This window comes from Microchirus variegatus (assembly GCF_963457635.1).
Source record: "Microchirus variegatus genome assembly, chromosome: 11".
Lineage (NCBI taxonomy): Eukaryota > Metazoa > Chordata > Actinopteri > Pleuronectiformes > Soleidae > Microchirus > Microchirus variegatus.
Window position 1 is genome coordinate 17,056,404 of NC_139812.1, and position 26,663 is coordinate 17,083,066.

Here is a 26,663-nt window from a genome sequence, read left to right on the forward strand (position 1 = left end):
ATTGAACCAACAAATTACGCATTACGCTTTGGTGAAAACATTAAGAGATTATTATGGATTAGGTGAAATTAATCAAGTAGGATTGGAACGGTGATGGCTGCGTTAGCAACATGTCATTTCACTTTTAGTCTAATTGAGGTCATGTGAATTGTACAGACTGCTACAACCCACTGTATATTGTCTGACCTTGTTTACGTTAAAGAAACCCTTACCATACACAAAGTCAGCAGTAAATAATTTACATAGCTGACTTTGTTATTCATAATTCAATTCGGTACTTCACATCTTATGTCTTAAGGGAAATAAGAAAAGCAGAAAAGGGGTATTGTTTTATTATTATCTCTATTTTCCATCCAAAAATCATATTCGGAATCAGACCTATAAACATCCATAGAGTACAAATTTGTCGATTAAATTACAGTCTTTTTAAAAATCATAAAGTATGTTTGCAGTACCTTGAACAAAACTGCACTTTTTCTTATTAATTAGATTTTCTCACATTAATCTTTTGTCCAGAGTGAGTCAGAAAAAAGAAAGAAAGTCAGTCCTTGACTTAAATCAGTAATAATGCCAGTATAAATATAATCCACAATATTATATGAAGTCATACTTTTCAAACTGCAACTCTCACACAAAAAAAAACACACTGTAAGACTGGGGTGGGATCCACAGCAGGGGTCACAGGAGATTGATGTTCTTTGATCTTGAAACATATTTGCATAAATTCAAAATAATACAAGAAGTTACAACAATGGTGGGAAATATAGCCAGAAATGGTATTATGATAGTATTAACATTAGTATTGACAGAATGAAAAATACTTTCAAAATAAGTGTATCTTATTTGGTATTTTACAGTCTATGACCATCTATTATTTTTAATAATCAATTAATTTGCTGATCTTTTTCCTTCATTAGTCCATTAAATACAGATATATATCACATACCACAACCATGGCGTTTTATTTGATAAAAGCACCAATACACACACAAGCTGATTAATCGAAGTGATCGATTAATCACATTTAATTGATAAACTGTCTAATTTTAATATATCGTGAGAAATAAAACAAGAGACACTTTTATCCATTCGTTATTGTGACTGCAGTTATTTGTTAACTGCCTCATCATTACTCTACATATGTTGTGTGCATTGTAATATTAATTCTGAATCTTATGTTCCTTCCTCTGTGTGAAATCATGTTAATCACTTGGAGGAAGTATGATTCCATTTAGACATTCAACCGCTAGGTGGCGCCCTGCGCGCACCTGCTCACTTACTTTCCTGTAGGATGAACTCTGACCTCTGTGTCTGGGTCTGTGCTCGACTCCCATTCGAGGAGGATTTTGCGTGTTAGAGAGAGGATGACAACGATCCTCCGGATGAATTGTTCATTAGAGCAGTTTTCAGTAGATTAGCGGCGCCTCCACTCACTTTCTAATGGGATTTACGGAGGCAGATGGTTTCCCGGCTGCTGTCAGATAACACGGATCTCGCCTACATGTGTTTATCTCGATGTCGCGATTTGTTTTGCTATATAGCCAGTTAGCTATTTTGGCTAATCAGCTAAGCTAACAGCTTCTGTCACGGCTGCTGATGCTAATTTGAATTCTTTTAAAAAAGCAACTGTCAATACCCTGCTTGGTGTAAAACGGATGACAGGCTGTCGATTATTTCTCCGGGACTTTATGAACGTCCCCCTGTCACAATGTGGTCGGTTTTACCCGGTGACGGAACACGCTTCTCTAAAGTAGTTGATAACAACTGTGAGCTAGCTCACTTAAAGTAGCTACAGCCGGTTGGCGTTAGCGTCAACATCTCCAACAGTGGACTGCGAAGGTGTGGACAAGCAACAGCTGAGCTAACCGGTTCCTGTTTTGGGATAACGCCGTCCACCATCGAGTGTTAGGATCAAGATATCGTCTGCTCTGATGATGGCTAACGTTACAGACCTGCAAACAAAATACAGCAAGCTGGCGCAGGAGTATTCGAAGGTAAAACTCGAGTATCGGAGGGTATTTGATGTGGATAAAGTTAGGTTAGCTGTCGGTGGCTTTGCTGTCTGAGCTGTCACAGAGGAAATGCTCCTCTTGAATGAAAGTCGACAATGGCTTTATAATCTCTGGCACTCGTACTACAGTTCTATTCAAAGCCAAACTACACCACGTGACCAAGATGATGATTCTGAATTTCATGCATTTTCATTTTTTAATTATAAAGCATGTTCTTATTACTTTACTGCTGTTTAGATGCTGCTAAATTCTGTTTGAAACATTGTCATGACTGTTATAGCTATAGTTGACATCGTGTGTCAACAGTCCTAAATTATGGTCTTTTATAACGCCACCTCAAAGATTTACAGTGGCACAAGAGTAAACAATATGTGGACTTGATGATCTTGTGAGGCACAACTAGATATTTTCACAATTGCTCAATCCAAAGAGCTTTTCATAGAAGTGTAGTGGCCACAACCACAGACGTATCACTCACTTATAATAATAAAAACATTCTTTTGACATTGTAAATACTGGTGATTCTTTACTGTGGTCACATATTAGACATTTCAAATATCCAGTGCACATGCTATGTCCAGGTAAACTTGTAAAATACGCTTTTACTCATTTATCAATGAGCAACAGTAAAAGCCTGTGCTTTCTCTTGTGACCCGTGTTTCTGTGTCAGCTGACAGCACAGGGAGTGTGTTGTTTCCTGTTCTTCTCTAATCCCCCGTTAGCCAAGAACCGTATCCTGTTCAGAAAGTGCTGACTGTGTAACTGACTGCCACACATTCTGCAACCGTGTTTCATAGCCGGAGTGCAAAAGAGTCTCGTGTTTTACATTTCTGGTGCCAAAAAAAAAGGATGTAAACGACGACTGAACATGTTCACATGGACATGACTGAGACTTTTGCACTGCAAATGTGTTTTGTATCTTAGTCCTGACCAATTATAGTTGATGATTTTTGCTCACCAAGAAGCTGCTAAATTGCCTTGCATTTTCATAACAATGACATTATAGATCTGTCTGTTTTTCTGTCATGTTGGTGTCTCAAAATTTCTCTCTGTGTCTTTTGACAGCTCCGTGCCCAGAATCAGGTGTTGAAGAAGGGAGTTGTCGATGAACAGGCAAACTCTGCCTCACAAAAGGTTAAGTGGCATAAAAACAACATTGTTATGATTAGTACCACTGATCATAAATACATTGTGCTGTAAACACCTGTTATCATATTTGCCAAACAAATTCAGAAATTCTGCAAATAACTGTGGTGTGATTTAGTGGTGGTGATTTACATAATGTAAATAATCTGTCGGCCGATAAGTAGGGGTAGTAAAGCCAGGTGCAATGTGTGTTTTCAACTGTGCAAATGTTCCTTCCGTCATCAGGAGCAGCTTAAGCAGAGGGACCAGAGCCTGAGGAAGCAAGAGCAGGAGATGGACAGTCTCAGCTTCAGGAACCAACAGCTGGCCAAGAGAGTGGAGCTGCTGCAAGAGGAGTTAGCTGCGAGTGAAGCAAAGGGCAAAAAGGGAAAGGTGATTATAACGGGGAAACAAAAGACAGGAGAAGATACAATGCATTCTGTTACTTTTGTAATGGATGTAAAAACTTGTTAGCTAAAGCAGTAGTTTTAAGAGTGATAATGAAATTTACAACTACTGATGTAGTAAACATTAATGTTTGTGGAGCCAAAATACAGCCCCTGTTTTATCTGTTAATTCCTGCAGAATAAAGGCGATTCTCCGTCACATCACGGCCTACAGACTCAGAATGTTTTTGATGAGGACCTGCAGAAAAAGATAGAAGAAAATGAACGACTCCACATTCAAGTAAGAACCCACTTTGGGTCTGTTATTGTCTGCACATATCATTTAAAGTTTATGCACTGGAAAGGGAATGCAGCTGTTTGATTTGCCTTCTTTTGTACATGCATAAGTTCTATGAAGCAGATGAGCAACACAGGAGGCAGGAAGCTGAGCTGAGGACAAGACTAGAGGGGCTGGAGAAAGACTCTGAGCAGCATCAGGGTGTTGTGGATGAACTCACCACCAAGTACATGGAAACAACAACGCGGCTGCAGAGTGACAAGGCACGCTTGGAGGTGAGGACTAACAGGCGGAGGCTGAAGTACATAAAGAACATTTCTGTTTAATTGAAAAGTTGAATAAAATGTTTATTTTCCTTTCTTCTGACAGGTGAAAGTACAAACTCTGGAGAGGGAATCAAAAGAGTGCAGAATGCGAACAGACGAGTGGTATATCTACTTTTTCTATCCAATATTATCGTGGATCCAAAACACAAAAAAACACACAAAAAATGTATCTCTAATTTCAGTAAAAATCTATTGGCATACATAAAACATCACTATTCTTAAAAGTTTAGAACTTAATTATCTTTGGACCCCATGACCACATACATAGAAACTAAGCATACATGTGTAATTTACATGTTTTTTGACATACACATTGAATATACATTGTAGTTTGGACTCTGAATCAATTAAATCAAAGCATATATTGGCATTCTTTTAAAGTCTATTCATCTCCTATTTTGGTATGTTTCCACAGTCAGCAGCAGTTGAGGCGATGCCAATCAGAGCTGAATAGGCAGGTGAAACAGAGCAGCAGTGTGATCCAGGAGAAAGTGCCCTTCAATGACACAAGTGAGTATCACTTGGGTACTTGGACAAAAATGCAGCAGTTTTCTATTTGAGAACCCTGATGTCTGTGTCACCGATACCTTAACAACAGTCTAACAACAGTCCGCCCAAGTGTAAATAGTGTAATGCTACACCACACTTTAATGTTGCACACTAGGAGGCCGGAGGCAAAGGCATTTATGTCTGTCAAGTCAGTACTCAGGTTCTGGTCTTCTCTCCCATGCTGCAGAATTTAGTGACTACAACAGCCTAAATGTACCATCACACAACCGAAGGCACCAGGTGAGTGATGGGACAAAACCAACATTTTGCTTTTGATTGGTTATATAAGTTTAATCTTGCTTTGGGTATATTGTTTCATTTTGAAGGAATAGCACAGGTTTTTTTTTTGAGCCTCTCACTGATAACATGGTTACTGTCAGAGACGGAAGGAAAACAGATTTTAGCCTCTTGACAAAAGGAGAACGTAATAAAATCTACACCTGCTTAAATGTACGACATCTTAGAAATATGTTCACTGCTTTTTCTTGCCTTAAGTCTGGAAAATTGAGTTTGAAAACCCCTCACTCTCCTGCAATAAAGTCCATCTAAAAAAAATCAGCATTTGTAGCTTGTGGAGATACAGGAGCTGCTGGTCTCCTCCTGCCTGGTTTGGTAAATATGTGCATCTTGGATAAATCCAAACAAAGGATTTCAAAATCACCAGATAAAATATTTGAACGTTATCACGGAGGAAGCTCCTGCGACATAATCATGATCACTGACTTTGTCTATGGTCTTTGGTATGGAGAGTGCATACTTCAGCATCTATTTAGGAAAAGCTGTCTAAAGGTGAAAAAAAGTGGTGAACAATACATAGACTTATCCAAGGGTGGGTTTTATTCACTGAGTCTTCTTTAATTGGCTAAAATCAGTTTTTGCTTCTGTCATTGACGGCAGTATGAGTGTCCAGTGTCCAGATCTTAGGTAGGTGCATGGGCACTGCGGCACTTGCCAAGGTCAGTGTTATTAATATTTACCTCATGCAAACCCACATTAAAAAACCTGAACTATGAACCTATTTACTACCTCTAAGCTTTTCACTATCTACAGTCCTTTAGAACAGTCTATTAACTGTTACTCCCATATTTAAGTATTTCATAGATTCATTCGTACAGATTTATGTCTCAGCAGTTTCTCTGTATCAGTGGCTTGTGTGCTCTCTCTGTGGATACAGATTAAGGCCCGGGACGTGGCAGGTCAGGCTCTGAGCTTTATTCAGGATCTGGTTGCTGCTCTGTTAAACTTCCACTCCTACACAGAGCAAAGAGTCCACATCTATCCCCTGGACTCTTCCATTGAGCCCATATCCCCTCTCAACCAGAAGGTGAGGCAACTTCTCCACTCAGGATACAGAGACTCTCTGTAAGACTGGCATTGCAGGTTGAGTATATTAAAACTCAGCTGCATAACTCTTTTTTTTTGTAACCCAGTTTTCTCAGTACCTACATGAGAATGCAGCCTTTGTGCGCCCCCTGGAGGACAGCTTTTTGCAGTTACACCAAAGCATCACAGAAGACACAGTCACAGTATTGGTGAGTAGATTTTAAACAGGGTCACTGGTTTGCTTAGTTTGATTTTAATTAACCTGATTCTGATTTTTCTATTCTTTTTTTTTTATTATTGAATTGAAGGAAACTGTGGTCAAGCTGAAGAGCTTCGCTGATATTTTCTCCTCATACACCCACTTTCTGCAAAAGATTCTCCCCTACCAGCTGAAAAGGTCAGCACTGAATGTGTGCGTTTGTGATAAAGCAATGCAGTGGAGGGGTGTTGCGCTGACGAGTGTCCTCACTTTTCCTTCCAGCCTTGAAGAAGAGTGTGAGGCAACGCTTTGTACTGCTGCCCTCACTGTGAAAAATCAGGAGCTACAGAGCGATATGAAGAAAGTTACTACTGTGTTTGAGAAACTGAAGAACTACATCAGTCTTTTGGCTTTACCGAGTATGTTTTCTCTGAAATCTTTCTCAAGAGTTGAATATTTCTGTTACAAATCGCATACATTTCATATTTGAAATATGGACATGACTGGCTTTTGTAGGAGGAAAGTGTTATGAGGCCATGATGCCATATTTTTTGTGTCTCAGGTGTTCAGCAGGACGCCATGCCGCAGAGCAGCATGTCAGCTGTCTTCACCCAGCTGGCTGCCTGTCTACACAGTCTCCACGACGCTGTTAAGGGTGAGCAGCACTGTGAGCCACTTTTGAACCACAACCAGCACCACACTGCATGACCGTTCCTCCGTGTCATAACCTAGTACCCGTTCATAAAAGTCGCACTCGAATTCTGTTTTCACAACAAAGCGCTGGCAGTTTTCGTTGAGAAAATAAACATAAGCCTCGGTGTAGTGTAAACAACATGTTGGATATGCTCTCTGGTAGGGTTCATTTGTACATCAAAAAACATTTAAGCGATTTAGTCGGTGTGATATAAACATGCAGCTTTACACCTTCAAAATATTGTGAAAAATATCACATGTAATGGAAATAAGACAGATGGTTTTCATTCCTCTCCTACTGTTCCGTTTCCTCTCTGTGTGTCCAGAGATGTCAAAGCACTACAACCAGAAGGCCAGCTTAGAGCAGGAGCTCCCTAATGTCACCCAGAAGCTGTGCACCACCACAGAGTGTCTCCTGGGATCTCTGGGCTCTCTGACCAACAGCACTGGCAAGGTACGGCCAACAGAGGGCACTCAGCAGCCAGTTTAATTCAAAAACGGCTTCTTCTTCTTTTTTTTACCTTGAACATTGTGAGACCTTTTTTTGACAGTTTTGTGAATGTCTCAAGAAATAATCCAGGGATTGTTTTGAACAACTCACGAAGAGTGCAGATTATATTTATTTTGAGTCCTCGCAACTCAGCTTCTGTTTTTTATCATAAATTAAATATTATATTTAAAGTGTCTGCTAGCTCATCTGTCTGACTAGTTTCAATCCTCTGCAGCTCACAGCCCTTTGCTGCATGTTTTCCTTACTCTCTCCCTTTTACATTACAATTTGTTGCCTAAAAATATAAAATATGCTGTAGAATGTGTTTATAACACTGCAAAGGGGGTTGGTTGTTGGTAAAAGCACTTACTTGTTTGGTGGAGGTATGTGCTCCCACCTCTTAGTTGTAAGTAGCAGTGAATTTTTCACTGCATCTGGATTGTGTTGGTAATTTGCCCCTGATGGGATTATATAAAATGGCAGGACTCAGGTGGACAACAGTGAAGTGTTTAAAGATACTGTCCAAATCACAGTTTGTACAGCTGCAAGTCATTGGCTGAGATAGATGTGTGTGTGGGTGTGTGTTTGTGTGTTGATGAGTGGCACACTCCTGGTGGGGTGTAGCACCGGATGTCATGCAGACATGCAGTGCGTGTGGAGTGTTGTCGCTGTAATCACGCTGGTTATTTGAGGTGAAACAAAACACTGTGAATCTGCATTAGGGGAAAAAAAAACATGAATTAAATAATCTGTTCCAATCATATACAATAATATTCTCATTGTCTTTTTTTGCAGATAGCCACTTTCTTCAGCAACAACTTGGACTTCTTCACATCCTCGGGCTACGGTCTCAAAGGCAGCGCACTAGTCCTTAACCCCTTGCAAGCAGAGAGCATGCTGGCCAACAAAAAGAAAGCAACTGCCTATATTCATGCTATCACACAGGTTAGTGTCCACATTTTCCCTCAGTTCTCAGCTGGTAACACACAGTGACTGTACACTCGGAACACTTTGACCACAAGAAAATAACAGCAAACGTCATCTTCTCAATTTGACTCTTAAAATATCCTTTTATGAAACATGAATATGTCATATGTGCCATCTCCTGTCACTGTATTATGGTGATGAATAATTAATAAATGCTATTCTGCTTGTTCTGCTCCTTCATCAGCCCAGGCCACAAACCGTTCCATACAGAGAAGCCCTGTCAAACCGTCGCATACTTACCAGTTCCACTGAGAGTAGAGAGGGTCTCACTCAACAGGTATGACACTCTTCTCAAGAAACTATCTTTTCAAATGGGGCTCGTCTATCTTAGAGCTAGTGCTAGACGGTACGCTTACGTGAATAATGTAAGCGGAAATGAGTCGGCGTGCCAGCCCTGACTACAGTGGTGCAATAACGCGGAGATAAAATGAAAATCGATTCCACTTGAAATTATGATTGCTGTGGTTTTCTTTTCTTTGTGCTCATAAAGATTGGAGCACAATGTAATGAAAATATTGGGGAAAAAAGGGCAAAACAACAGCAGTGTGTGAAGGTTGGTCATAAAAGTACAGAAGTGCAGAAACTTGAATTCTAAAGTCATAATATTTCATTGTGGTGCGTACAGTTATTCTTCAGGGACTGGGTGTGAAGAACAGGCGTGGACTGCTTGGAACTGGCTTTTCTTTTTTTCTGTATTATATTCCCTCTGAAATTATATTTCCTCATCCATTATCTTATGAGGTTTATAAAAATGTGTGTGTAGTTTGTTACATAGTGTCCTCCATGTCTTCCCAAATACTGTTGCCCTTTCACTCCCATCGTTTGCTCAGCCCTCTGCCCATAAGTTCACTGTCCACTCCTCCCCCCCCCCCCCCTTCCTGCTTCCTGCAGGTGCAGCAGAGCTTGGAGAAGATCACTCGGCTGGAGCAGGAGAAGGAGCACTGGCTCCTGGAAGCTCAGCTGGGGAAGGTGCGGTTGGAAAAGGAGAACCAGCGCATCACAGACCTGGAAGCACAGCTCACAGCTGTTCTAGGAGGAAGTCTGAACGTGCAAACGACTGGGAACAACACGGTTGCACCAAGCCACGAGGAAGCAGACATGGAACATAAAATGACAGAGAAAGAGACAACGCTGTGCACCAGCCTGGTACACTCACTCTTTCTTAGCCCATATCACATGGCTTATGAATTGACAGAACAAATGGAGTGTTTTTATTCTTTGCCCCCCCCCCCCCCCCCCTTAACAAAATGTTGCTTAATAAAGCTTCCAATGTGCTGATGTAGCATAAGAGGAGGATTTCAAGTCAGTACAGAGTCCACAATGCAGTCATTACCCAGGACGCTGTGTTCTGAACCCTAGTTTTTAATGTTACCTCTTGTAGTTTTCTCTCAGCAGTGTTTGAAGTGTCATTCACTCAGTATTTATCTGCTTTGTGTTGCCCCTTTCCAGGTTGGCATGTTGTGCACCACACCTACAGTTGAACATGTGAGTTGTCCCTCACATTTTGTTTCACATCTTTGTAATGTTGTGTTATCTAAGAGTGGTTGTTGTGTCTATGCTTGCAGATGGGAGATGAGGAGTCCAGGGAGCAGCTGATAAAGACTCACTACATGGCCAGAGTTGGAGAACTCACCACCCAGCTCCAAATCTCTGACAGCAAAGCTGTGCATTTTCACTCTGAGGTGAAGCTCTTTCATTAATTTCAAAAATTACATCTCCCAGTAAAGACAATTTCATTGAGCATAAACTGTCTAGTATTGCATATCAAAATGGAAACTCAAAAAACCTCTATTTAACATTTAGTACAGACGATTCACTTTCCTTTCCCCATTATGTCTTCCTTAATCATTTGCAATGCAAACTGAACTAGAAGTTATCTTGTTTCTCCTTTATTCTTGCATAATAACAAAGTTTCCCCTTTTGAACTGAGAAACTGACTTCATGTGAATTAAGATGCTTCCTCTGGCATTGTGACTAACTGGCATATCAGTCGCTCTCATTTTGTATCGTAGCAACAGGAATGCACCTGGTCTTGAGTCAGTATCACGGCTATTAAAATGTCACTTTGACACAGCATGCATTTACCCTCTGACACTGTCCTAAAATGGATGCATTATTCAAAGAAATAATGATTGCCACTTTTGAAGCAGAACTCTAACCTGTGCCAGGTATGCATTTAACATATCAACAGTTGTTCATTTACCTTTCACCCCTTTTTTTAAGTGTCGAGCCTTAGCCAAGAGATTGGCCATTGCAGAAAAGTCACGGGAGACTCTGAGTGAGGAAGTCAAACTGGCGAATCAGAACATCACGCGCCTGCAGGTAAAATGCATTCCTTGTACTGAAGAGCTTCAGGAATAACTATAGACCAGTATGTAACTGTACTGTTTGTTACACAGGATGAGCTAACTACCACTAAAAGGAGCTATGAAGACCAGCTCAGTATGATGAGTGACCACCTATGCAGCATGAATGAGACTTTGAGCAAACAGAGGGAAGAAATTGACACGCTCAAACTGGGGAGCAAGGTATTTGCTGTTTTTTTTTTCTTTCTCTTTTTATATCAAGTGCTTGTTCCCTGGTCAGTTTTTAACTGTCGCATACAATCGCTCTTTTTGGAAATGAATAAAAAAACACACTCCTCACTAAAAAAAATGTACTGGCTTCAGGGAGTGTGAAGGTTTAGGCTGGCAGCAAACCATGACATTGTAAAGTCAGTTATGAGGTGAACTCGGGAGGTCATGTGCGGTGTTGTGGTTGCTTCCCGGGTCTGATGGGATAAGCACCTGCGGGAGCCATCTGAAAAAGTCATTAAGCTGCAGAAACGGAGAGGCCTGCCCTAAGTACATGTTCCTGCATGTAAGCACACATGGCCACTTGTTGGGAAGTTGCAGGACAGAACAAGTTTGATGATCTAAAGGTGATGATTTTGCGTTGAGGTCCACAAACAAGCCTCGGCATGTGTTAAGATTTAAAATGTTAAGCTATCTGGGCTGACTGGACACAGTGATTCTCAGTTTTGTACCAATCATGGATATGAGAACTCGGTTATAAGTTGTAAGTATTCTTTGTTTGTGTGTTTTAGGGAAATGCCAAAAAGAACAAAGGTCGCTAGAGCTGCCCTCAAAACTCTGGTTCCATGTGGCATCACTAAGAGCACTTTTGAATGATGAGCTGGACTGTGGAGCAGCAGCATCCTGTTTCCAACACGACCACTGTTCCCAAACCACAGGATGGCTACACAAGCCTCAGATTCCTCTGTTGTCAGACAGTGGCAAGAGAAATGAGCTGCATGGAGGTTGGTTCTGTCTCAGCACCACTTATAACAGAATTTGGTATATATAAAAAAAAAATTTCTGCACAGGAAGCTGTTGCTTGACCTTTTGGACAAATAAAAACTGCTTTTCCCAAAAGGGAAAAAGACAAATGCTGAAATGACTGAAAATCGAGACTTGAAGACCAAACCCTGTTCATCAGTGTGTGAACTTTTCCTGCTTAGCATTCATGTGGGAGAAAATGAAACTGGATTTCCACAGCTTTATCTGTGGGAGCAGGTAAAAAAAAAGAAGAAAAAAGAAGTGAACTGCAGGTGTTGCTGTGTGTGCTGGTATGTGACTGTGACACCAGGCATTTCAGCATTTGAGAAAAATGTTTAATACTGACCTTTTTTTTTATCATATTGAAGTGGTTTCATGAGCCTGTGTGTCTACATATGTGATAATACTCCTCTCTTATCGCACACTTGACAAACTCATAAAGGACTAGCTGAATGAACAAATAATAGTCGCACTTGAATCCATTCCAAATTTTTGAAGACATTTCACTTGTTGGGGGAGAGGGAGAATAAAGGAGAAAAGAGCCTTGAAGCTCCGATTAACTGCGCTCACGGTTAAGACGGACAAGTCGTAGCTCGTAAAATCGTGTCTTTCTTTCTGTGTCGAGTTACTCCGTAACAAGTCCTTTTTATCACCAAGTAAGTGTGGAAGTGCGCTCGTGTGGTGAGAGTCTCTACATTTATGTCATAATATATACAGATTAAAAGAGAAGGTTGTTGTGAATATTCACTCATTTCAAATCCTAAAATAATTGTACTATATAATTTTTTTTTAAATATATATTCGAAAAGGCATTTATTTATAGATCACTTTTCTTTATTTTACACTATTGGGAAAACTGTAAGCCTGATTCTTTGATGTTGTAACCGGCGCTTAGACATAAGTCAGAAGTCAAGTGCAATTCAAGTTTACAGTAGAATAGAAGCTCTCTCTGGCTTGTAGCAACACGAGATCGTTGAAAGAAAAGCGTCACAGTGGTTGAGTATTCAGATCTCTTGTTTGCCAGTCCACACCTGCCAGGAAACCTTTGACCACCAAGATTTGTCAACGCCCTCTGACCTGATTTAGAAAAAAAAACAATATTACTCGTATTCTCAAAGTGTAACCTGTTGAAAAGCACATATCAATATGTGAAGCAAAAATAAAGAGCCTGCTCAACACTTACACGTGTCATGTAATGATCCTTTTAAATTGTCCTCCTTAACTTTTCTTGTTGCACATTTCTGAAAGTTTGATTTTAAATTGCCTGTAATTTAAAAACAAAAAAAACACAAACACACAGCCTGAACACACCCTAACCACTGGGAACTGAGGCTGCGCCGTTAAACAAGGCATATGAGAAGTGGAAGATTACCGATGGATGCCGTCACTTTGTTTTGGAAGGGAAAGCATGTCATTTTTGGTCGAATGTGTGATGCTTTCATGCACTCCCAGTACTTCTGTGGTCAAACTGCTAAAAAGAAAAACCAACCGCAAAGTTTTTTTAGTAGAGAGAATACTGACAAGTAGACCTTGCATTGGACCTAAGATTTGTCTATCTCTATTTTAAATCTAAGAAGCATAGAGTAGCAGTTGCTGCACACTTAATATTACATGCACCCAAAGACATGGATAGGTGATTTATAAATATCCTGCTTGAAATAGTGACTTTATTACTTCACAAGCACAGGACACACTTTGAAGCTGTGTAAATAACAACAGTCAACATAATAGTGTGATAAATGCAGTGCGAGTGTTTAACACTTTCTGGGATTACAGCTTGTTTCTTTCTTTTCTCTCTTTTTTGTTTTTTTCTGTTTTCTTTGCTTGTGCTTGTGCTTCTTTGATTTTTGGATTTCAGGATGTCATCATTTTGAGGAGTGGGAAACACCGATCTACTATATATATATATACACAATTTCTTGCATTGTATGGACAAAAACGATATTGATTTCACATTACATAAATAAGTGTATTTATATATGTAACTGAATGTTGTATATGATACATTTAATAATCGGATAATTATGACCAAATGTCTTATTATTGCTGTTATAATCAACATTGCTAGCAAACATATATTACATTTGATCACCTAACTGGCAGCTACACACTTTTTAAAAGATGGTGAGGTCGTGGGCCATGTTTTCATTATAACTTAATGATATTAAGTTGGGGGCCGCATGTAATCGATTGGGGGGCCGCATGTGGCCCCTGGGCCACCAGTTTGAGACCCCTGGATTAGATAGATAGATGTATAGATCGATAGATAGATATTGTGTGATTATAGGTAGAGAGATAGGATGAGATGTTATGGCATATTATTCAGTTTGACGCCTTTCTGTTTATTTCAAATTTTCATCCAGCACGTGTATGTGTGTGTTGTTGTTGATAGTGTTTTTGCGCTCATCTCCCGAGAGCTCACATTTCCGACAGTCACGAACGCATCACGGCTCAGTTCATTCCTGCACTGTCCCGCTGGAGGACGAGGACAGTCTGAAGTCGGGAGTCGGGGGAGAAAAAGCACCAGTGTTAAACTCCCAGGATTTACACTCTGCCATTTTGAACAAAACCGGCCCCTCATCGAGAGTTCAGACTCGTCCAACTAACACAAGTCATGACCCGAAGGACTGAAGCTCTGCTGTGAGTATCACTCTTTTGTTTTGGTGGAGTCTCTGCTGTGGACTATTATCTGCGAGCTCAGTGAAGTTCACATTAGAAACGACTTCAAACTGCTTTAGTGCGCGTTTGTCGACTCGGTTTGTTGTTGTTGTTGTCGTCGCTCAGTTGTTGTTCTGCGTGAAACGTGGGTAAAGTAGACACGGACCAAAGTAGCCGTTGAGTGACAACTTCACTTCAGAGGAAAAGCATCAAAACAGTAATGGCGTAGAGGAAGCGGGGCCTCGGTAACCGGGAACACGGGCCTGGTTGGTTCTGACTGTGTTGTGGATGACAGCACACGCTGGTGTGGGTTTCTTTCCCCCCTAGTTCTGAGCTACAGTGAGGGAGAAAAACAATTAGCAGTAAAGTGGTGTGTTTGTCTGACTGTGTGATGACCCCTCGCTGCAAATATGCGATGTTACACGCAGCGAGACGTGTTTCAACAAGAGGTTATGTTTTCAAATCAGTGCTTTACAAACTTTTAAATGCAGACCCACTTTAAAAAAAAAAAAAAAAGAGCTTAACCAGTTTAGGAGTTAATCATGGCTCATTTATGACTATTTCCGCTGCTAATAACATCACTTAAACCTCACCAGCTATTTCCACATTATATATATTTTTTTTTTGTTAAAAATATAGCCTTTATTTAACCAGGAAAGTGTGAGGGAGATTTAAAAAATTCATATTCATATTCATGGCCAAGACATGAAGCAGCATTTTTAACAGGAATACAAAATAACAGTGTTTCACACTAACTGCAGAAAGATAAGCAGCTCCCATTCATGTATGTGTCTTATTTCCCAGTTCTCTGTCCTTGAATAAATCTCTACAGTATATTGCATAAAAAATAATTTAATGAACCCATAAAAGAGTAGGGATGAGTCAGTACTATAATCAGTGTTGTATTATATTTATTTTTTCCTGTGGAGGGTAACATTTTCACCCCTCAGGGTGTAATCCTGTTGGAAATTAGAGATGGGTATCGCTATCAGTCAAATTCCCTAGATCGGATATCAGAAAAATTTGATACAATCCAAGAATCCTATATGTCACAGGTATACTGTAAAGATAGAAACAAGAAACACCTTCAAACTTCGTAAATGGTCCAAAATTACTGTATTGGACTAATATTGTTATCGGTACATGCTCATACTGTTTGTGGTATCAGTATCGGACACAAAAAAAGTTGTATCATTCCATCCCTACTGGAAATTATTATTATTATTACAAGAAGATGCTCAGTATTGGTCGTCCTCCTCCCTAACAAAGCATCCAAACTCCTATTTAGTTAATGCTTGGTTGTCGTTCAAACTTCCTCATCTGCTTTGTTTGAGAGGACAAAGTTCACTTTGCTTATCAGCCCAAAACAGGTCATCACATTGACAGCCCCCGCTTTACAGGACGTTGTCAAGACAGCCGTCAAATGAAATGGCATGATGCATGTTTTTCTGTTCGTTTATGTCCCTTTCTATGGAAAACTGTCTACCCCGTGGAGCGAGTATGAGGAAATATCCAGAGAATCCAACAGGAACTTATCTCGTTTCACCAGGAAGCATCTGTCCCCTGTGTTACAGTTCAAACATGTGCATGTGTGCTATAACTCGCTTGACAAATAGTTCTGTACTCCGTCGAGGTCATATGGGATTAAATGCTAGGTTATAGCATTTCTCCTGATAAGATGGTTTCAGCTCGTGATCGCTGTTCCTCTTTTTTTTTTTTTCCCAATTGAAGTGTTTCTGTTAACGAGAACTTCTCATGATATTCCAGACTAAACCACAGTGCAGATTTTGAGTACGTGCACATAAAAGTGCTGACCGCTCTTCTTGTTTTGCCTACTCAAGGTTTAGCAAGTGTAGTAATGTTTGTAAGTATTGTCTTAGTCACCGATGATGGACCTGAGCTACTGCACAGGATTAACCCACTCATTATCTTCTTTACGCTGATGCCTGCATTTAACCAGGGACAAACATGTTTTTTAGAGCAACTTTTTTTTAGGAATAATTCTTCACATGTGAAATCAAAATAGCAATGAAAAATAAGGTTTATATTGCAAAAGTAAATCTTATTATATCACTCTATCCCAGGGGTCACCAACCTTTTTGAGACAGAGAGCTACCTTAAGGGTAAAAAATAATATGGAGGGCTACCACATTAACATTTTTTTTTTTGTTTACCATTTAAATGATTAATATTATGCATTTAACTGCATACACATTCATTCCAGTGCTTACTCCTAACGATTACCAGTTTTTATAAACAATATCAAAGATATTTTACTGAGCGATCATACAGATACATGCAAGTGAGGTGAAGTGAAGTGAGCCCGCGGGCACCGTATTGGCTGCCTGCGGGCTACCAGGTGCCCGCGGGCACCACGTTGGTGACCCCTGCTCTATCCTAAAGCCAAGATTACTCCTTTCACGTAGATGTTTATATTCGTGACAGTGATAAATAACCAGACATTGCTGAATTTCATACCCGTAAATCTGGAGTAATATTTAAAAATTTGATCAAATTATATTTTGATATAATTAGTTGTCTGTTCACATGGATATAGCAGGCTGGTATTTCCTGTGTGCTATGCTGTTTGTCCCAGAGGAATGCATGGAATGTATTTTTTATTTTTTTGTCCTCTGTAGATTTAGCAGCTTCTCATTTCTGTTCTGCCCGGGAAGGGACGACAAACTGGAAAAAGGGTATGAAAGACAGTCGGTAACCCCCGTGAAGAACTCATATTTCACTTTGCATGTCTCTTTGAACTAAAGCTGAGGGATTCTATGAGTCTGAGCGAAGGGATGAAGTTGTGGGAATGTGTGTGCGCGCCACTGCAAACATCACTTCATCACAAAGATGTTCCCCCAATGTTTGAAGACTTGTCAATCCACTTCTCTGTGAACCAGAGCCCCAACTTCCCTGTTTATTTATAGCTTGAAGGGACTTGCCACTGGATGCCCTCTGTGCAATCACATGGCTGTGATCTTGAAGGGCGGAGTGAGGCGGTAATTGAGGCTTTCTGCTTTCAATTATTTTTTTTTTCTTTTCATGATCTTTATGGGGATATGAGGCTTCAGCATTTTGAAAGTGGCGTCTCTGAAGCCTGAGATCCAGATATTGGTGAGAGCACATGAAACAGACAAATTGTGACTGAGCAGCGGGGAAATTAACTATGAGATTGTGTCAAGATTGTAGAAGTAGCCTGACCACCGTTAGTGTTTGGGCATATTTCAACCCCTTTTCAACATTTAAAGAAATTCAATCTATACCTTTTTGTAGATTGAATATCAGATTTGATAAAACATTCATTTCCAGAGGTGCAATACTAGCTTCTGTGCTGCACCACCTGCTTCTCTCACTTCATGCTGATCGACGAGACAGACACTTTGCCACCTTGGCTGACTCGTATGCTTTTTGAAGCAGGCTTACAAGGAAGTATTTACATTATGCTCATTTAAAAGCACAATATATCTAAAATACTATTTTACCTCATCGATCGGTATTGCTTTAACCTCGAGAACCTGGGAAGTTTTTCTCCCTTTGAAAAAGGCAATGTTTCATCCTCTCTGAACCTTTTCCTTTGTGCTCCCTGCCTTTTAAAATAATATTTGATAATAAACGATGTTAATGAAATTTTATTTATTTTAACAAATCCAAACTAAAAACAATTAACAAGTGATTAATGTGTGGTGTGGCGTCTCTAAACTGCACCTTTTACATCAGATTCAGGAAGTCATTCCTGCCATCAGCCATCAGGATTTACAACTCAACCCATGAAAAACTGACTCTGCTCCATTGCACAACAGCACAGTGTCTCTATAATTTATATTAATATATCAGACAGACTAAATTAGTCTATCCTTTATGTCATAGCACCTGATCCTATGGGTCATTCATTCTTCACTTTTTGCACAATTTTTTTTTTTTTTTTTTTTTACATACTTTTGTACACTCATTTATGTTGAATTCTTTTCTTGTATTGTATTTTGCTGCTGTGCCACAACAATTTCCCCTTGGGGATGAATAAAGTATTTCAATTCTATTCTATTCTATTCTATCAGACGAACCTCAGTTAATTGTGCTATTATCATATGTTAAATTGTTCCAGGTATTCAAGTTCAGACTCTGTCATCATTATCTTTTTTTCAGATTAAGAACAGTTCCCTTCAAAAGATGTTAAATTTGCATGATCTTCAGTCATTTCATTGTTTTCTGATGCAGCTAATGTGTTTTCTCACGCAGGACAAGGTCTTGAAGTGGAGGATAATTAATCCAGCAAAGGAGGAAGTGTTTTTTTCTCTCTCTTTCGGACTGGACATCTTCAGCGATGTGTTCGACCAATCATTCAAACTGGGTCACCTTTGAAGATGACAGCACACCACTCTCATCGCCTCAGAAACCGCTACAGTCACCGGGGCTTATCAAAGCAGCAGTGCCACGTCCTAATGGATTGAAGTTGGTGCTTCCACCAATCAGAGACACATCCTGGAGCTTCAGTCCTTCCCTGGAATCACCTCAAAGCAGTGGAAGTTCCTCAGTAAAGTGTAACACACCCTTTTGTACTCCTGTGAGGGGGGTACCTAGCAGCATATCACCAATTCACTCCAACGTGTGGGAAAAGAATAACTTCTTCAGGAGTTCGTCCAGCACATCCACCACCTCTGAACCCGTGGGCCTTAATCAAAATTCAGATGGACCAACACCCTTTCCTTCTTTCCAGGGGAACTCAGGACACTATAACCCCTTCTGGGATGGAAGTAGACACAATGCAGACGAGGACAGTTCCTCCTCAGACTCAGAATGTGACAAAAGCCTACCACGTTTCTTTATTCGGACCAAAGACGGCAGCGAGCCTCCACGTGACCAACTCCAGAACTCCTTCTCCTACGTTTGCCAAAAGCTGGAAGACTTACAAACAGAAACAGACAATGGAACAGAGAAAAATGGTGGAGAGAGGCGTCTTAGTTGCAAAGATGAGGTGTTAAGTGAGGATTCATCTAATTTTGTTCCTCGGGGTCTGTTTCGTAGCCAGAAAAGAGATGGGTGGTCTGTCATGCTCAGGATTCCTGAAAAAAAGAACCGCATGTCCTCTCGACAGTGGGGGCCGATATACCTCCGCTTGTTGCCGGGAGGTGTGCTGCAGATGTACTATGAGAAAGGGCTGGAGAAGCCGTACAAGGAAGTCCAGCTTCTCCCTCAGTGCAGGCTCTCGGATCTTAAAGTGGAAAGCTACGGTGAGCCCCGCAAAGTCCTCACTGTCAAGGTGGAGCATTTCTCCTACACAGAAAAGAAACGCTTTCACCCCAAGTTGGAGGTTAGTCACGAGGCAGAGATGGAGCAGCTGCTCAAGTTTGGCTCCACAGTGCATGATGACATGGAGGACCTGGTAGTCTCCATGGAAGAAGAAATCTGTAAACTGTGTGTGCCCCACCAGCAGAGGCGGCACTACGAGGAGCAGGAGCTGTCATTGCAGATCACTGATCATATCTGGGTACAACTGGATAAGTCTGGAGGAGTTAAAGAACGGACAGCCTTCACCCAGATTCACTGTTTGGCTTTTCTCAACGGAGTAGCTGACTGTTTTCTTGCCCTCAATGATCTCGGGCTACTGCACTTCAACTCAAGCTATGCCTCTGAGGAGGGCAGTGAACTCTGGATGGAGATCGCAGAGTCTCATTTTCACAAATGTGTGAACGAGGCAGAGTTTCACAGATCCCGGCTGATTAAGTTCTCGCCTCCTGATGCCTGCAGAGTGGAGGTGATGCGGTACAAGACGACGACTTTAGGTTGCACGGAGCTCCCTTTCTCAATCAAAGCTGTAGTCACAGTTCAAGGGGCCTATGTGGAGCTCCAGGCCTTTCTCAACATGTCGGCGGCCTTCTTTTCCTCTGTCAGGGAGTCGGACCGGTACCCGCTTTGTGAGAATGTAGTGATCCGTGTGCCGGTGCCAGGCAACTGGGTCAAAGTGACACAAACGGTGGCCTTGCTGCGACAGAGGTCACTGAAGGCCCGCATGAACAGAAACGCCTGCCTGGGCGCTGTAACCAAAGCAGATTCACAGCCAGTCATGCAGGTGTCAATCGGCACTGTCAAGTATGAGAATGTATATTCAGCCATAGTGTGGAGGATCGAGAGGCTGCCCGCAAAAAATGCTGGTGAGATGTTTCTTTATGATTAAAATGTAGCTTGCAAATCAGTTTCGCGAAGTTGTGTAACACTCTAACTACAAAATGGCCTTTGTTTTCTCCTTTGCAGCAGTGGATCATCCCCATTCACTCTCCTGTAAGCTAGAGCTGGGATCGGATCAGGAGATCCCAAAAGACTGGTACCCCTTTGTCACGATGGAATGTGAAATAATGGGCGCAGTTGTGTCACAGACCAGGGTGAAATCACTGGGCACTGTGAACGACATCCAGCCACAGAAACATTCGACCAGTTGGACACGCTACCATTGTCAGGTAAGGTGTTTCATCAGTATTATGACTGTATGACTCAGTATTATAAATATTCTATACACACACCACTGTGCAAATGTCTTAAGACGCCATTAGATTTGTTGTTTGTAGTGTGGTCAAGTTGATTCAGTCTTCTCAGACATGACTTCATCCACAGTTATTTTTCTTTACGTTTCTCAGCACAAAACATCGCACACACACAACAGCTATTAACTGACCATGACCATGTCCCGTTCAAGTTTCTGTGAGATCCCAAATCTCTGTAATTAGAGCTGCAACTAACGATTATTTTTGTAATCGATGAATCTGTCGATTATTTTCTTTCAATGAATCGTTTGGTCCATAAAATGACAGAAATAGTTAAAAACACTGTTGATCAGTGTTTGTCAAACCTGGAAATGACGATGTTCTCGCATGTCTAATGAATTCTTTGATATGTGGAGCAAAGAAACTTAGAAAATATTAATGTATATTAATATATTTTATATATAATATACATATAATATTAATCGATTATCAAAATAGTACACTATTCATTTAGTAATCGATTAATAATCGATTAATTGTTTCAGCTCTATCTGTAATCTCCTCCCTGTGTGGTCTTGACTGGATCGTATATTCTGAGCTTTCTCAGGATTAAAATGTCGGACATTGGTAACAAAGTCTCTCACGTTTTGAAAATCAAGTCAGATTTGAACATCCTCTATAGTAGGGCATACTTAAAGGTGCATTATGTAATAAATCTAAAGCAACTGGTCATAAAATCCTCCTAATGTGTCACAGAAAAAAAACATTTTGCAGACTGCAAATCATGTTTATGTTTTGAAATCATGTTTTGGCATGTGGCGCCACCTACCACCAGCAGTCAGTAGAGTCTCAGCTGCCGAGCAACCACGGGTTACCAGTGATGTCGGGAACGAAACTTAAAAGACCTCTGTATTTTGAATTTGAATGTAGTGACCGTTTTTGGCCACATTCTTACATATGGCGCCTTTACATTTCAATCACATTGTTCCAATGACAGAATTTGACAAAGTAGCTAGTGGTGACCTAAGACCTTGCACAGTGGAACAGTTTAAGTATGAATAAAGAGAATGCTAACCTAATGTTGTATTTTTTTGTTTTAGCTGGAAGTGGAGAAGAAATGGATTGAAACGGAGTCAGAGAGACAATCTGGTTGTATGACACAGTGATGATTAAAGAAGCACTGAAGACGATGTTTTTCTTTTGTGCCAACACATTTTTGCCAAAATCGTTTTTTTTTTTTTTCTAATAGTAAAAAAGGGATCTCAGAGAAAAAGAAAAGAACAAAAACATGGGTGATGAGGGACTTTCTGCTTATATATTGTGTCAAATTCATCTAATTACACATAACCTGGTAACCGATTTTGTATCCTGTAACTGAGACTGAATTAGTTTACTCCCAATAGAAAACAAAATTAACACGTTCATTTTTACCTAGCACTTTACATTTAATAGATTTATTAATTGTTTAATTGCAGTTTATATGAGTACTGTACTGTAAATAAGCTTTCATTTGCATCATCTGCACTGCTCTCCAGAATAACTGGCAATAAATGTACGACAGGCTTTATGGGATAAACAACTTAAGTAATGAGTTATGTTCACTGTGTTTGAGAATAACACTTTTCAGTGCCATATACTTCCAGATTTATTTCTTCAGGAATAACTCCCAATAGATTTTATACAAATGTTATTTGGCAGATGAAGGTTTTATTGTGCCCTGAGAGTCTTCACACAGGTGAAACTCAAACTCACAAGTTAATATTTTGTCTTAAAACAAGAGAATGATTATCAGAGTCCGAGCACACAAAGTGTGATTGTTTTAATAGAACTTTAAAGAGTCTTGCTTTTGCCAAATACAGTGTGCACACTTCCAGTGTTTCACTAATCTGATCGACTGTGAGTACTACTGCAACATAGGAGTCTAATATTATTATAGAATTAGATTTAAAAATGTCTTCTCCACTCATGTGACTCACATTACATTTGTTGCTTTCCCTTGAGCTGACCTTCGACTATGACCAAGGCTGTATTCTGGAGAACTGTAATGTTATTTAAACTAAACTTTATTATGTGGTCTTTCTGCCTGATGGCTGTGATGAATTGGTTGAATGAGAGGGGGTTGAACAAGTGATGAAGCTTCGCAGTGACGAACTTTGGTCTTAAAATGGTGGCTTGTATGTATGAGGTACCTGGCTTAAGCTGGATATTGTGTACATCAGGATTAAACGCTGAATTACACCTGTGTGACTCGTGTTACTTCTTCGCACAAGAACTCTGGATTAAATAACGACACATTTGAGTTCATACCTTTCCAAATGACCAGTCCATGTCATGGTAATTGTGTTTTTGTGCTGTGGAGGTAATTACATCATGTTTAACCTTATTTTTTTTACATGTATATGGTACTATAATACTACTACTATGACTGACTATGACTATGACTGAACACAAGGTAGTTTTCAATCAAAAATACATAAATGATAACACTATACTGTACTATTTTAGTAGTAATTTAGACTGTATCTTTGGCTCTTGGAATGGAATTATTGATATTTTGTAGAAATTCTTGTTAAAAAAAAAGTATATTCTATTATATTCAACAGAGCCAATATTGAGCTAATTTAGTTAAAAGTTAGTTTAAAGGATTAATCCAGGATTACTTGTGTAATGTGTGAACAGTTTTAAAGCAGTTGAAGCCTTGACGTCTTTGAGGAAATATTCTTATAAGGAAAGGAATGTGGCTTTGTGGAGCTTTGATGTTATTTAAATTAGACAAAGGGTCTCGTGGACCCTTTGATGCCTTTGATTGCTATGATACATAGAGGGTTACGTAGATTGTGCTGGAAAATATCTAGCGATTTGCTTTTGCCGTATGTGTCTGTATTTTTGAATGTTATGTTACTGTTAAATGTCATCATTCACAACCTGGAACATCAAGGTCTCCAAATTATTCAGGTCTAGCTGTACAGTAACTAATCATTATAGGAGGCTGCAGTTGTGGCTGTAATATGACCATGCCTACTTCCATTCGAGCGAAGGGGCTGCTCGAACCTAATAAAGATGAGATTTTTAAATTAAGTGCCATCCTCTTGTACTCAAGGCGAGCCTCTATCAGAGTCTGGAGTAGCTCTGCAGCGATGTGACAGCTAAGTGCCTGATGTTTTCAACGACTGCCGTATCAACAGGAGTGTGCGATACTGCTGCTGCTGCTGCTGCTCTTCAGTCTCGGCGATCTCTTCCTCATCAGAGGAGTCGGGCCTACAGTGCTGACACTGCCGAGCAGACACCTGTGAAGGAGGAGGCAGGGGTCACGGCTCCTGCTGCTGCTACAAATCTATAGAAAACTGAGTTAAAATAAAAACCCAAGGCTTTTTGTAAAAGGGTGAAGTGTTTCTAACTCGTGGCACTGTACGCACATGGGACTCAGAAAATGTTTTGAGCTCCAGTACTGTGGAAAAAAAATGGGCAGCAGTGTAAGCGGAAGAGAAAGAAAGGAAAAATGGTTCTGTTAAAATTGATTTTGAGGGATTAGGTAACTATATAGTATGTCTGAGGTTTGATAGTAAAGTCATGTTGAACATTAGATTTGTATGGTGCTTTTGAATGACTCGCATGAAGGCAAAGCAAGCTAATGTCTTCTGAGAGCGAGAGCGAGAGCCCCTGAGAATCACAATTTTGTTAAAGACAAGCATGAACAGGAGACTGCAGCAACACCTAATAAGGCCCTGTGACACTAGCTTGCTGTCAAAAGCTTCATAATTTCAGAGCAGCAATGTATGAACCAAAAGCCCACTTGTGCTTCAGGCAAGAGAAGGAGGATTTGTGGTAGCAGAAAATTGGTTAGGTTTCAATCGAGACTTCTCATTTTTCAAGCCTGATTTATACTCCATTGCATATGAGGGACACACTACAGAAATGCACGGAAAAACTGTTGCCAATATTTGACAAAAACGTCATACTGTATTGTATGTTTTGGGTAACATCTACTTTACTTCTGTCCGTCCAGGGAGTGGATCCCTCACCTGTGGTTCTCCCTAAAGGCCACATTATACATTACAAATAGGTTTCTACCCTTTTCCCTGTTACAAGGGTTTTTTCCCTGGTAGTTTTTCCTTACCCTGGTCGAAGGTCTAAGGACAGAGGATGTTGCCAACCCTGTGAAGTCCCGTGAGACAAACTATGTTTTGTAAACTGTGGGCTATACAAATGAAGATTGATTGATTGATTGATATACTATGTCGTCCAAAATGTGAATTTTTTTTGGAAAGAGAAAATTGGTCCAATATTTGACAAAAATGTCATTCTATACTATGCCGTCCAAAAGTTGACAAAAACAACATACTATACTATGCTGTCCAAAATGTAACAATTTTTCAGAAAAAACGTTTTGGTCCAAAATTTGACAAAAACGTCATACTATACTATGTCGTCCAAAATTTGACAAACGTGATACTATACTATGCTGTCCAAAATGTAACAATTTTTTAGAAGAAAACTGGTCCAAAATTAGACAAAAACGTCATAATATACTATGTGGTCCAAAATTTGACAAAAAAACATCATACTATACAATGAATTGGTCCAAAATTTGACAAAAATGTCATACTATATACTATGTCGTCCAAAATTTGACAAAAACGTCATACTATAAAAATTAATTGGTCCAAAATTGGACAAAAATGTCATACTATACTATGCTGTCCAAAATGTAACAATTTTTACTAGAAAACTGGTCCAAAATTAGACAAAAACGTCATAATTACTATGTGGTCCAAAATTTGACAAAAAAACATCATACTATACAATGAATTGGTCCAAAATTTGACAAAAATGTCATACTATATACTATGTCGTCCAAAATTTGACAAAAACGTCATACTATAAAAATTAATTGGTCCAAAATTGGACAAAAATGTCATACTATACTATGCTGTCCAAAATGTAAACATTTTTTGTTACATTTTGGACCAAAGATTAATTGGTCCAAAATTTGACAAAAACGTCATATGTCGTCCAAAATTTGACAAAAAAATACTATATTATGTGGTCCAAAATTTGACAATTTTTTTGAAAAAAGAAAATTGGTCCAAAATTTGACAGAAATGTGATACTTTACTATGTCGTCCAAAATTTGACAAAAAAATACTATATTATGTGGTCCAAAATTTGACAATGTTTTTGAAAAAAGAAAATTGGTCCAAAATTTGACAAAAATGTCATACTATACTATGTCGTCCAAAATTTGACAAAAAAATACTATATTATGTGGTCCAAAATTTGACAATTTTTTTGAAAAAAGAAAATTGGTCCAAAATTTGACAAAAACGTCATACTATACTATTTGGTCCAAAATTTGACAAAAATGTCCTTCTATACTATACCGTCCAAAATTTGACAAAAATGTCATACTATACTATGTCGTCCAAATTTGACAAAAACGTCATACTATACTATGTGGTCCAAAATTTGACAAAAATGTCATACTATACTATGTCGTCCAAAATTTGACAAAAACGTCATACTATACTATGTCGTCCAAAATTTGACAAAAATGTCATACTATACTATGTCGTCCAAAATTTTACAAAAATGTCATACTATACTGTCGTCCAAAATTTGACACAAATGTCATACTATACTGTAGTCCAAAATTTGACAAAAACGTCATACTATACTATGTCGTCCAAAATTTGACAAAAACGTCATACTATACTATACCGTCCAAAATTTGACAAAAACGTCATTCTATACTATGTCGTCCAAAATTTGACAAAAACGTCATACTATACTATGTCGTCCAAAATTTGACAAAAATGTCATACTA

The 26,663-nt window shown here is 39.6% G+C and overlaps 2 protein-coding genes across 2 annotated transcripts; both read left to right on the forward strand.

The window, feature by feature from the left end:
- Positions 1–1,743: 1,743 nt before the first annotated feature.
- ppp1r21 (protein phosphatase 1, regulatory subunit 21) lies at positions 1,744–11,810 on the forward strand. Its single transcript, XM_083897387.1, has 22 exons — positions 1,744–1,994; positions 3,078–3,146; positions 3,384–3,530; positions 3,723–3,824; positions 3,932–4,096; positions 4,191–4,249; positions 4,563–4,657; positions 4,884–4,936; positions 5,871–6,020; positions 6,127–6,228; positions 6,328–6,416; positions 6,501–6,637; positions 6,781–6,873; positions 7,238–7,365; positions 8,197–8,346; positions 8,573–8,665; positions 9,280–9,534; positions 9,838–9,873; positions 9,954–10,070; positions 10,612–10,710; positions 10,788–10,916; positions 11,474–11,810. The coding sequence occupies exons 1-22, from the start codon at positions 1,932–1,934 to the stop codon at positions 11,501–11,503; spliced, it is 2,361 nt and encodes a 786-aa protein (XP_083753513.1). The 5' UTR covers positions 1,744–1,931; the 3' UTR covers positions 11,504–11,810.
- A 2,403-nt stretch (positions 11,811–14,213) lies between these two features.
- Positions 14,214–23,018, forward strand: ston1 (stonin 1). The gene is made up of 4 exons (XM_083897837.1): positions 14,214–14,345; positions 18,600–20,512; positions 20,613–20,815; positions 21,940–23,018. Exons 2-4 carry the CDS (start codon positions 18,685–18,687, stop codon positions 22,003–22,005), a joined length of 2,097 nt encoding a protein of 698 aa, XP_083753963.1. The 5' UTR covers positions 14,214–14,345; positions 18,600–18,684; the 3' UTR covers positions 22,006–23,018.
- Positions 23,019–26,663: the final 3,645 nt, after the last annotated feature.

Excerpts from the sequence above, each read along its gene's own strand:
- ston1 (XM_083897837.1), top strand. The coding sequence starts at position 18,685 with ATGTGTTCGACCAATCATTCAAACTGGGTCACCTTTGAAGATGACAGC. Across the intron at positions 20,513-20,612 it reads GCTGCCCGCAAAAAATGCTG|CAGTGGATCATCCCCATTCA; the intron begins GTGAGATGTTTC and ends TCTCCTTTGCAG. Across the intron at positions 20,816-21,939 it reads GGACACGCTACCATTGTCAG|CTGGAAGTGGAGAAGAAATG; the intron begins GTAAGGTGTTTC and ends TTTTTGTTTTAG.
- ppp1r21 (XM_083897387.1), top strand. The coding sequence starts at position 1,932 with ATGATGGCTAACGTTACAGACCTGCAAACAAAATACAGCAAGCTGGCG. Across the intron at positions 4,658-4,883 it reads AGTGCCCTTCAATGACACAA|AATTTAGTGACTACAACAGC; the intron begins GTGAGTATCACT and ends CCCATGCTGCAG. Across the intron at positions 6,417-6,500 it reads CTCCCCTACCAGCTGAAAAG|CCTTGAAGAAGAGTGTGAGG; the intron begins GTCAGCACTGAA and ends TTTTCCTTCCAG.